Below are 12,712 nucleotides of genomic sequence, written 5' to 3'. Positions count from 1 at the left end.
TTGCATGAGGTCCAGTGTAAAGTTTCCACCGTCAGTGATGGTGTGGGGTGCCATGTCATCTGCCGGTGTTGGCCCACTCTGTTTCCTGAGGTCCAGGGTCAATGCAGCCGTCTACCAGGAAGTTTTAGAGCACTTCATGCTTCCTGCTGCTGACCAACTTTATGGGGATGCAGACTTCACCTTTCAACAGGACTTGGCACCTGCACACAGTGCCAAAACCACCAGCACCTGGTTCAAGGACCATGGTATCCCTGTCCTTGATTGGCCATCAAACTCGCCTGACCTTAACCCCATAGAAAATCTATGGGGTATTGTGAAGCGGAGGATGCAATACGCTAGACCCAACAATGCAGAGGAGCTGAAGACGACTATCAGAGCAACCTGGGCTCTCATAACACCTGAGCAGTGCCACAGACTGATCGAGTCCATGCCACGCCGCATTACTGCAGTTATTGAGGCAAAAGGAGCCCCGACTAAGTATTGAGTGCTATACATGCACATTCTTTTCATGTTCATTCTTTTCAGTTGGCCAACATTAGAGAAACAAACATTTTTTCATTGGCCTTTAGAATATTCTAATTTTCTGAGATACCAGATTTGATGTTTTCATTGGTTGTCACCTATAAATATCAAAATTAAACGTAATAAACATCGGAAATACATTGGTCTGTGTGCATTGCATGAATATAATGTACAAGTTTCACGTTTTGAATGGAATTACTGAAATATTTTCAACCTTTTGATGATATTCTAATTTACTGGCCAGCACCTGTATAATCCTGGTCAGGCTGCTGTTCATACTGATTGACGTTCCTCCTTCTCACCACTGGGTGTCGCTCCAGAGCGTCTGATAACACCTCAGCGCACTCATTCCGCCTCCATCACCCCTCCCCTGCCTGCTCTTTCTGTGTGTGCGGGTGCGTTGTGTGTCGGATAGAAAGTCAGCCTGGTTTCCAGCTGAGTGCTTGCTCTCTCACAGTGTGTATGTGTGTGTGTGTGTGTTGTCATTATTATCCACTCTGCTCCCAGCTCAGAATGGCCAGATTCACTCAGACTGAAACAAGAAGGCAGCACCATCCACAGCAGTCCCAGCCCGCTTACTCCAGCCTGGTTTTCACCGGACCGGGGGCACCACCGACCCACCAACCATTACTACTAATCCCACATCAGCACCAGTACCCTCAGATCACATTTCCGAAACCCATGAACGGGTCAGAACCCATTTCAATTCATCCGGAGAGCGGCAACATGAAAGACCAAGATGCCATTAAGCTGTTTATCGGGCAGATACCGCGGAACTTGGAGGAAAAAGACCTGAAACCCTTGTTTGAACAGTTTGGGAAAATCCACGAACTGACAGTTCTCAAGGACCGATACACCGGAATGCACAAAGGTAACCCGAGGACCAGACGCTAAATAATCAGCCTGTCAACTGTACATATTTCTTTGTGTAGAATTATTCATCACATTAGTTTTTTACCTTGTCTTGTCTTATCCCCCGCGTTTAACCGTCGCAGGTTTTTCATTTTTGCTCCGATTTTCATCATCTGTGTGGATTTTTATCCAAATGGTCGCTTTACGCACAATACAAGTTCAATCCAGATTAATCCCAAATTTTAGAAGAGCCACTGGAGAATCAGATTTAGAAATAACACGGATGCTTCACCCAAGAGGGATATTGTTCATTGTTTTTATTCTAGGGTTGTAATCGCAGAGTATTTCCGTGACGCGCTCCTAAGTGGGGCAGACGCGCTCGGAGAGATGCATTTTTAAAAAGCCTCCCTCTTTATCCCAGTCCCATCTTTTTCGCATCATTTATTCATTCGTATGATTTCTTTAACATCTCTCCGTGTGGGAGTGGAGTGGTCACGGGCCCGTCACGGCTTACATTTGTTTAATTCTACTACGTCTCCAAAGGGCGCGCGAGCTGTCACAAGATGACGGACGTCGCCACGGAGATCGTGATGCTGCGCTCCCTCTGCTGAAATGGAAGGCTGTGAGAGAAGCAGGGGGATGGAAACCCACAGCTCTAGGCTGCATGGTGACAACTTCCTTCTCCCATATAGGCCGAATAAAGTTGCTCAGCAGGAATATAGCCTATTGTGTGCAGATGGAACCCAGTTCACAGCATCCTCCCCTTCCTCAACCCACGCAGGGCGCACGTCATCATCATCATCATCATCATCATCATCATCATCATCCATCAACTGTTTCACACAACTTTATTATTTCCAAAGATTTCTCCGTTGAACACTGCGGCGTTTATCTGATGACTGCATATTTACATTTTATCAACAAGGCAACAACTATTTCAAGAGTCTTTCTTTTGGGCAGATTTTCCAAGAGTTAAAGTGAGACTTGAGATCGTCTGAAGTGGATTTCTGTTGGACGTTTGTGCTTGTAATCAATTACCTGTTGTAGATGCCCCATTGAGCAATGTCAGTTAAGAGAAATCGAGTGAAACGAGGCAGAAAAGCTAACAGCTGGGTTTGTGTCTTTAAAAAAATCCCACTATTTTAGAATTTGGCACTGTTGGTTTCACAATACAAGATATAAATATGAGATTCTGACAGAAACATTCACCGCTCTCCTAACTTCTGAGATGGTTTGGACACGTCCGGAGAGACAATGATTACAGAAAGATGCTGAGTTTGGAGCAACTAGTGGGCCATTCCCATCTGTACCGGGTCGGCCCGGGACGGGTAGCGTAGGTTGTTTACATATCTGGGTGGCCTGGTATTTTCCCGGGCCAACCAAGGCTCCTTCTCAGCCCTCTTCTCGAGGGGGTCTGCTTCAGGCCGACCAGGGCCAACACACCCACTGCTGACAGCAAATTCACACCTTCCATGAGAGCAAGCCTCTGATTGGTGGATAGAATCAGCCCACATGGGCTTAAGACAAGGATGTGTGGAATCTTCGAGGCCGAGAGGAAGACAAAGGAAGACATTTGTGGATGAGGTGAAGGAGGACATGAAGTAGTTGTGAGGGTGGAGGATGCAGAAAGTTTGCCTGTATTTGAAATAGCACTTTCTAGAGTCCTGGAACCCCCCAAGGTTCTTAACAATACAATCAGTCATTCACCCATTCACACACTGGTGTGGATGTTTATGTTTATTCATTTGGCAGACGCTTTTATCCAAAGCGACTTACAATTTATAACCTATAGGGCATGTTGTGATCTGTGGGGGAAACCGGAGTACCGGAGGAAACCCACGCATGCATGGGGAGAACACGCAACTCCACGCAGAAAGGCCGCAGCCGAGTTTTGAACCTGCAACCTTCGTGCTGCGAGGCAACAGTGCTAACAACTGCGCCACCATGCAGCCCTGATAACACCTCATTTGGATGAGCTACGATGTAGCCACAGCTGCCCTGGGACACACTGACAAAGGCAAGGCTGCCGAGCACTGGTGCCACCGATCCCTCTGACCATCACCAGCAGGCAAGGGGGTTAAGTGTCTTGCCCAAGGACACAATGACAGTGACAGACTGAGCGGGGCTCGAACCTGTAACCTTCTGATTGTGCCAAAACCACCCCAAATAGGGGAGGACGATTGGCTGTGGGAAGAAAGGCCCTCAGAGAAACCAAAAGAAGGTTACTTTGTGAATCTCTGTTTCTTTAAACTGAGGTTGATCGTATGCATTATTTGTTCATATTTTTACAAAGATAATGGCAATATCTACACCATCCCTTCAAACATTTATTTAAATATTTGTGTTTTAGGAATAATTGACCGTGTCATGCGATCATTTAGACTCTGTCAAAAGATAATTCTGCTTCCAGCTCATTACTGAGTCTTCATCTTGAACTCACGAGGGTCGTTTGGAGATTATTTCATTGTTGCAGAAACATTTAAGAATGACAGATGACAGTATACGGCAATAATGTAAATGCCATTTGGAAACATGCTGAATGCCAAGCATGAAGTTTCTGTCAAAAGATGAAAGCGAGATTAAGAGAAACAATTTGAGAGGCTGTCTGCAGCTACAAAACCAGAGTGTCTGTCTTGGTCTCAAAATGTTGAAGCTTTGGATCGTCTTAGGAGGCATTTAGACGATGATGCCAGTTTGTAGAAAAGGAAGATTTTCCATAATATTTAAATGAAAGCATGAGGATTGGTAGATTTGGTGTGTGTGAATATATCACAATATCAGTGCCTAAAGTTGCATAGTGACAACAGTACTTGGCTGCTGACTGTAGTTTGCTGCAAAAACATTATAATATAATATAATATAATATAATATAATATAATATAATATAATATAATATAATATGATATAATACATACTTAAAATAATATATCATATCTTATAATTAATGCAGTTTTCAAATGTAGCTAAATGTCTTTATTGCAGGTCTAAGGCTGAGGGGCTCAGTTGTTTCATAAATAATACAGTTAAGTGTTTGCTTGATTGTTTCATTGAAATATTAATTTCTCACAATTTTTAAAAAATATCCTTCTCAAGTAGAAGCAGCAAAAAAGTTTTATTCCAATGACTGATATGCTATTTACCTTCAGATAGAGTCAGTATGTTCAGTTCAGGTTCCACCGTGTGTCAGACTGAAACAAATCTAAACAAATCTCCTCTTTTTAAGATGAAAGTAAAAAAAAAAAGTTCTATCATCATATGAAGTTTGAATAACTGGAGTATTTCTTATTTAAACATGTCTAAATGCTGTTGGATGAGATGTGTGATCCTCAGGCGAAACTGATTCCAAACGCTCTTTTCAAAGTGAATGCTTACCCTCATTCATTAACTCACAAACAACTAATTCATTCTGGATAAGCAGAGTTCAGCTAAATGAAATGTCCCAAAATGAAACGATGCCTGGCTGCACAATTAACAATAACTCTAATAAGTCAGCGATCGTTTCTGTTTAATCATGCTATTAAGCAGAACGGGATTTTAGAATCCTGATGGAAAAACTGGGACATTCCCCCGGACCGGGATGGACAGTGGCGCTCACACACGTTTATTCTCCTACGTGCATTCTGTCATTTTGATTTCCATTCCATCCACATTATTCTGTGCGTGTGTTCAGTGTTTCCTCTTTCCTTGTGCAACTGTTTTTCCCCTTGGTAGTCCACAGGGGAAAACATGGAATTAGTTTGTAAAGCGTGATAATAATGCATGGCCATAATAACTTGACTCGAGAGGATTAGTAAATGCGCATTGTCTGAAGCAGCAGTCTCTTGGGTGATCAGTTGGTTGACTCCCTAAACAGTGGCTGCCTCTCCCAATTAAAAATTCAGTCTAGTCTGCCTCTTCAAATGATTAATGCCCACACTGTCGATGGCCTGCCAATTATTGTCGCCCAACTGTTATTAATAGGTAGAGGATTTCCTGATGTTGAATTTATCACCACTATGGAAACTTCTCCCTGTGGCTCTAATTAGCCAATGCTTATGGCGCGTTCAGGAAACACTTTTAGACTTTTATGCACATGCAAATATGCAGAACTGAGGCTGTTTTTTGTCGACTTTGTGCACAACTTCTTTGTTTCTTTCTGTTTTGCATCTGATTTGTTCATTTTACCAAATTACCATTCCCTGTTGAAAAAAAGTGCATGCATTTATGGAAAACTAATGTCTCTGGGCAAATCACACCCAGCGAGTTCCCCCGGTGCAGTTAAGTAACATGCAATCAAATGAGAGAGAAAGAGCATTTATGATTCATCGGAGCAGACAGACGGACACACAACCCCTGTGCTGTTGCAATCTGCTGGCCGAGGCAACCCTGATATCAATATTAAGCTTGTGTCGGCTATCATTCTGGTAATGCATTTATAAACGGAGATATTGCTGTAGACCACAGCCAGGCAGAAGCACATTAAATCACAGAATAATCTGATAAAATATTTATTCAAGTTTTTATTTTTTTTCCCTCTCTCTAAGCCAGTCTGATGGATAGGGTTCATCTGACTTGTCCTCCCAGTAAATCTGAGCCAATGGAAGAAAATCAGTATAATACATCTGATGTGTACAAAAAAATTATAATGTGGTATTTTGAGACTGCAGGTTTCACAAATGAGGTTGTAGTGTAGAGGTTGTGGCATTATTTAAATGAAGCTCTGGGATTTAGAAAGCATCTTTTACCCTTCTTTAATTACTAGTGTGAGTCCATCTACGCGTCCCCATAATGTGTGAGCCTTATGCCGGGTGTCAAAGATCATGGCTCTGCTGTAGGACAGCATCCCCTCTGAGGAAACAGATGGAATAAACTCACAGATCATAGACAAAGCTGTAGATGAGGCATGGCTAGTACGCACAACACCCTTTTGTTAGTACAGATTTAATTATGGAATATTATCCTTAGTATTGTCATGGGACTGTGTTTCATATGGGAGGTGGGGCGGGCTTATGGTGACAAAAGATCACATTTTAATAGAATTGCACGTTGGCAGTGCTTTTATCTTATATCCCTTTGGAAAACAAAAACACATTAAGTTAATAATTTCTCTAAATGAAGCTGCACTTATACATTTGGGCATACATCGCTGGATTTGCAGGACGTGTAGCTAAACTTAAAGCTGCTTTACTGTAACAAGACTGGTGAGATCACAAAGCTTTATTTAATTTATATTAGTAAGAATGTTTTAGTAAAACATGCACATCACTGATTCTGGCTTTATCCAGTTTTACCAAACGTTATTCATCACATTTGTCATTTTCTGGCTCATTTTAAAATGGCATTTTCTACATGAAAGCTATTGTTTGATTGTGAGGGAATGAGGTCTGTATCAGGTGTTTCTGACCAGGTGCTAGTGTGCTCAGAATGGCCCCAAGTTTGCTCATTTGGCTCCTCAGAGCTGTTATTCAAAGATGAGGGCGGTGGTGGATCAGGGCTGGGAGGTATCTTGGTATTTTTAAAATATCAATAGAATTTCAAATAAGAAAAAAGATGACTTAGTAAGGTTTATATAAATATACAACCAGTGGCCAGAATACCGGGAGTGTAATCCTCTGAGTAGTGGATGCAAATATATCATGAATTTAGCTCATCATGACATGTTTTTTTTACTCTGACAAGAAATAATAACAGGTAATATTGTGGTTGATAAGATATAAGCCACCTTTAAATGTAATTTAAATTATTTTACCATCCATCCATCCATCCATCCATCTTCAGCCACTGTGTGTGTAGGTGTGTGTGTGTGTGTGTGTGTGAGTGTGTGGGTGGGTGTGTGGGTGGTTTGTTGTTGGTGTGTGTGTGTGTGTGTGTGTGTGTGTGTGTGCGTGTGTGTGCGTGTTTGTGTGTGTGTGTGTCTGCTCTGTCTTCTCGATCCCCAGTGAGTCGTGGTGGATGGCTGCTTATACTGAGCCAGGATTCTCTGGAGGTTTCTTCCTGTTAAAAGGGAGTTTTCCTCTTCACTGTCGCTAAATGCTTGCTTAGTATAAGGATTGCTGTAAAGACTCTGACACTAGTCAGTGACTTGATGCAATTTGCTGGGTTCCTTATATAGGAAACTTTTCACTGATTGGCTTAATGAACTGACCTGAAATGGAATGTTGACTATGCGAAGTGCCTTGAGACGACTCTTGTCGTGATTTGGCGCTATATAAATAAACTTGAATTGAATTGAATTTTCTAGGGTCAGCTCACAGGGTCAGCAGCCTAAGCAGGGAGGCCCAGAATTCCCTCTCCCTCTTAGGTCTTCTCCCAGCTGGATTTGCCCAGAAAACCTCACCAGGGAGGCATCCAAGAAGTTTTCTAACCAGATGCCCGAGCCACCTCAACTGGCTCCTCTTGATGTGGAGGAGCAGCGGGTCTACTCAGAGCCCCCCGGAGCCTCCTGGATGACCGAGCTTCTCGCCCTATCTCTAAAGGAGAGCCCAGCCACCCGGCAGAGAAATCGAATTTCAGCTGCGTGTATCCACAATCTCATTCTTTTGGTCACTACCCAAAACTCTGGACCATAGAGGATCATAGATCAACTGGTAAATCCAGAGCTTTGCCTTCTGGCTCAGCTCTCTCTTCACCATGGCAGACCAGTACTCCCGCATTACTGCAGATACAGCACCAATCCTCGATCTTGCATTCCGTCTTTCCCACCACAACAGACACAGATGACCCTGTGGCCACAGCTCCGGTGCGCCGCCTTGACAAAAGAAGCACGAAACATGGCCCACTCGGACTCACTGTCCCCTGCCTCCTCCGGAACATTTAGGAAGTTCTGTTGGAGGTGGGAATTGAAACTTCTTCTGACAGGAGCCTCTGCCAGATGTTCCCAGCAGACCCTCACAATATGTTTGGGCCTGCCAGGATCCTCCCCCACCATCACACCATACCATACCATAACATACCATACCATACCATACCATACCATACCATACCATACCATAGTTTATTCATATTGCGTGTTTAAAACACAGCATGGGAGCTGCCCAAAGTGCTGCACAGGCTAAAACAAAACACGACCAATCTAAGGAACTAAAACAGAAAATAAAAATACCAATCAAAAGCAGATTAAACATGAGGAATACCAAGAACAGATTAAAGCAATAACACAATAAAACACTAAAACGGGTCACTGTCTAAAAGCCAAATCGTAAAAGTGGGTCTTTAAATGAGATTTAAAAACCGCCATTGATGGAGCCAGCCGAACTCCAATGGGCAACGAGTTCCACAGCTTTGGGGCATTATGCACGAATGCTCATGCACCCAGCGATTTGTATCGCATCCGGGGAGTGCAAAGCAGCAGGAGGTCAGCCGACCTCAACGTGAGGAGTGAGGGAGTGAGCAGGTCAGAGAGATAGGGAGGTGCCAGGTTGTTGAGTGCTTTAAATACAAAAGTCAATAACTTAAATTGTACTCTGAAAATGACAGGGAGCCAGTGAAGATGTGCCAGGATAGGGGCAATATGGCTACATCGGTGCGTATTTGTCAAGAACCTGGCTGCAGCGTTCTGGACGACCTGCAGCTGATTCAGAGCAGATACAGGAGCACCAACTAGGAGGGCGTTTGCATAGTCCAGGCGAGAGGTAATGAAGGCATGGATGACTGACTCCAAATACCTCCCGTTTCAAGATTTGTCTGAGGCAGTGAAGCTGATAAAAGCAAGACCTCACAACGGAGTTTATCTGTGGGGCCATTGTGAGTTAAGCATCCAGCTTTACCCCAAGACTTGTCACACACTGTTTGGGGTTAAGGGTTAAAAGGTCACAAACAGGGTGAGAGCCATGGTGGTTGCGGGAGTCAAAAACAATAGACTCAGTCTTCCTTTCATTTAACTTTAAGACGTTGGATGCCAGCCAGCCCTTCACGTCATCTAAACATGCAGCCAATCGCGAGTCCGCATTCTTCTCATCCATTCCTACATATAATTGACAGTCATCCTCGTAAATGTGATAGCTCAGGCCATTCTGATTCAGGATTTTGCCCAAAGGCAGAAAGTCAATAGAAAAAAGCAATGGCCCCAGAACGGAACCTTGTGGCACCCCCCAAGGCCGTGGAAGACAGGAGGATGCACAGTCACCAATCTGGACAGAGATGGATCGGTTGGATAGGTAGGAGCAGAACCATTTATGTGCCACCCCCGTTACCCCAACCCAAGACCCAAGCTGGTCCAGGAAAACATGGTGATTGACCGTATCAAAAGCTGCTGAAAGGTCCAGCTAGAACAGCAGGACCCTAGACCCAGAGTCGGATGCCACCAGAATGTCATTTAGCACCCTAATCAAAGCAGACTCAGTGCTGTTGTGTGGTCTGAAGGCAGACTGAAACACATCCAACAATGAGTTGCTGTCCATATGAGCAGAAATCTGTCCATGAACAATTTTCTCAAGGACCATCGATATGGGGCGGAAGTTCTCATAAGTGGAGTGATCCAGACCAGGTTTCTTCAATATCGGCTGAACAACTGCATCTTTAAAAACCTTAGGGAACACTCCAGTGCTGAGGCTACTGTTAAAAATGTTCATGAGTGCCGGGCTCAGTGCAGACACAGAGTCGCTCACCAATGTAGCCGGGAGGCAGTCTACCAAAGAGCCAGCTGGCTTCATGGAGCTAATCAGTTTCATTACGTCAGCAAGCTGAACTGGAGCAAAGTCCGAGAAGGCAGGTGTGCCAGGCGGTCCCACATGGATAGTGTGTATTTGAGGCTGGAGGCTAAGCCTAATATCAAGGATCTTGGTTAGGAAAAAGCTCTGTAGCGCTGTGCACAAAGCAACAGTGGGATTTAGACCGTCAGACTAATTTAACAGCAGTAAGGAATTAATTGTGCTGTACAGCCAAGACTGGTCTCCATGATGCTGTGAAATGATAGTAGAAAAGCAGGTGTTATGAGCAGATCTAACTGCTCTCTGGTATTGTGAAAGTGCATCAACCAGGAGCAGCCGAGAGCATGACTGTCTGTCTCTCTTCTACCGCCAATTCACCACCAGGTAGTGGTCAGTTGACAGCTCTGCCCCTCTCTTCACCCGTGTCCAAGACATGTGGCCGCAGATCAGAGGAGACAACAACAAAGTCGATCATGAAGCTGCGGCCTAAGGTATCCTGGTACCAAGAGCATATATGGACACGTTTATGTCTGAACATGGTGTTCATTATGGACAATCCATGACAAGAACAGAAGTCCAATAACAAAACACTGCTCGATCTGGATGAATGGATGGATGGATGGATGGATGGATAGATGGATAGATAGATAGATAGATAGATAGATAGATAGATAGATAGATAGATAGATAGATAGATAGATAGATAGATAGATAGATAGATAGATAGATAGATAGATAGATAGATAGATGATAGATAGATACATAGATAGATAGATAGATAGATAGATAGATAGATAGATAGATAGATAGATAGATAGATAGATAGATAGATAGATGATAGATGATAGATAGATAGATAGATAGATAGATAGATAGATAGATAGATAGACAGACAGACAGACAGACAGACAGACAGACAGACAGACAGATAGATAGATAGATAGATAGATAGATAGATAGATAGATAGATAGATAGATAGATAGATACCGCAGTTTCTGAAGCTCAGATTGATAGAGAGTGGCCTTAAGGTTAATGTGGGACAAGACTTAATATATTTTTTATGCATTTATTCTGCTGATGAATTCATGAATATAATTTTTCGAGACAGCTTGAAGAGAGTTAACTTGTAAAGGTTTTCACTTGAGAAAAAATATCAAGACATATTTTGTACATCAGAATTCAGCTAAAACATATCGAGATATAAGTTTATAATAGGAATAGCCAATTAGCAAACATTAGCTAGCTGTAATTACATTTGTTAATTTGAATTAGCACACACACAAACACACACGCACACACACACACACACACACACACACACACACACACACACACACACACACACACACACACACACACACACACACACACACACACACACACACACACACACACACACACACACACAGTTATGCCATGTGTCAGTGTTTTTTTTCATTCATCTGATTTATGTTGTGCTTTTCTACACAGCTTTAAAGGTGTGGTTGACTGAAAAGCCTTTTCATAATGATTAGCCTTCATTATAGTCAGTCACTCTGAGTTTTTCATGCATGCTGAACATGAAAATAGTCTCCTACACCTATCTCCTGCATTAGCTTCTGATAAAAAATTGATGGTGATGCTCTAGTATTTGAAAAGCCTGACTGCTCGACGTAATTGAGACTTGGACTTACCCTTATTGACTCATGGCGGGGAAGGCTGTTGTTGAATCAGCAGAGAACGCCTCTTTCAGCAGAAGATAACCGTTGGCAATAGCAACTCACTCACATGGCAAAAGCTATTCCAGGCTTGTGGAGATAAAACGTCCGTGTCCCTGAGGAAACAGTCAGTGAAGGAGCTGCGTTACTTTTCTCCAATTCGAGGCAAGTTGTCTAAATATCAGGAAATGAGACTCCAAATCCTCCCGTTTGAAGCACAGCTCTGAAGGTGCAAACTGGTCGTGCTTGGCCACGGGCATGTGGGTCTTTTGTGCCCTTGTTTCTGCCTGCAAGGCATTCCTTTCAACTAGAGACCAACTGTATTGATTAAAGGAGCATTTCACACCTCTAAATTATTAGAGATTTTGAATCCTCTAGACTCGAAGTAAAAGCTGTTGTGTGCTCACGGCCATTTTTGTCGTTAGAAAAGATGCAATTGGAGGAGACTAATGTTTTTGCAAAAACCGTCATCACATCACAACAAATCATGGATTGTTATGGTCAAAGTGAATTTACATGATAAGTTGATGAATTCATGGTGCCCTCCATGTCCACATCTGGTTTAGAAGATGGAAGCTGAGACGCTAACACGTACAGAAAGTGTTCTGAGCAATATGCTGCAATGTTGAGATAACAGAACATAAAGAGAGCAGTGAGGAAAATGTTGCTTGCTTGTGTTTCCAAATGGTGATCACATTTGCATCCCGTTGAGATATTGGTTTTGGTAAACATTTACTAAATATTTACGCTCTGTTGCAGACAGCCTTACACTGACGGTTGCTCTTGAAATTACACCATTTTCTGAGCATGTCAGAAGAAAATCCAGTCCTGTAGTTTAGTTCAGTGACTTAACCTAACAAATGTGTGATGAAAACCTCTGTCGGGGCTTGTGAGGGAAAGCCACCGAGCCATGCAGTAAAAACACTCGCTTTGCAATCTTTAAATGTCTGTAAATATTGTAATAAGCAACAGGGCTATCCTCATAAAAGATGCAGAAGCTCAACGGGTGCTGA

General features: G+C 43.0%; 1 protein-coding gene across 17 annotated transcripts in view; it reads left to right on the top strand.

Annotated features, from left to right (window-relative positions):
- The first annotated feature begins 907 nt into the window (after positions 1–907).
- Positions 908–12,712, top strand: part of celf5a (cugbp, Elav-like family member 5a) — a 317,079-nt gene continuing 305,274 nt past the window's right edge. For 4 of the 17 annotated variants that reach the window (XM_054730133.2, XM_054730119.2, XM_054730117.2 and 1 more), the window contains exon 1: positions 912–1,393. In XM_054730133.2, the coding sequence (XP_054586108.1) occupies positions 985–1,393 (409 nt within the window). In that variant the 5' untranslated portion in view covers positions 912–984. Of the gene's footprint in view, positions 1,394–12,712 lie in introns of all 17 variants that reach the window. The other 13 variants (XM_054730129.2, XM_054730126.2, XM_054730125.2 and 10 more) reach the window with 7 other exon arrangements.

This window comes from Nothobranchius furzeri, chromosome 8 (assembly GCF_043380555.1).
Source record: "Nothobranchius furzeri strain GRZ-AD chromosome 8, NfurGRZ-RIMD1, whole genome shotgun sequence".
Lineage (NCBI taxonomy): Eukaryota > Metazoa > Chordata > Actinopteri > Cyprinodontiformes > Nothobranchiidae > Nothobranchius > Nothobranchius furzeri.
Note: the sequence above shows the minus strand (reverse complement) of the source record. Positions and strands in the feature narration are given on the sequence as shown.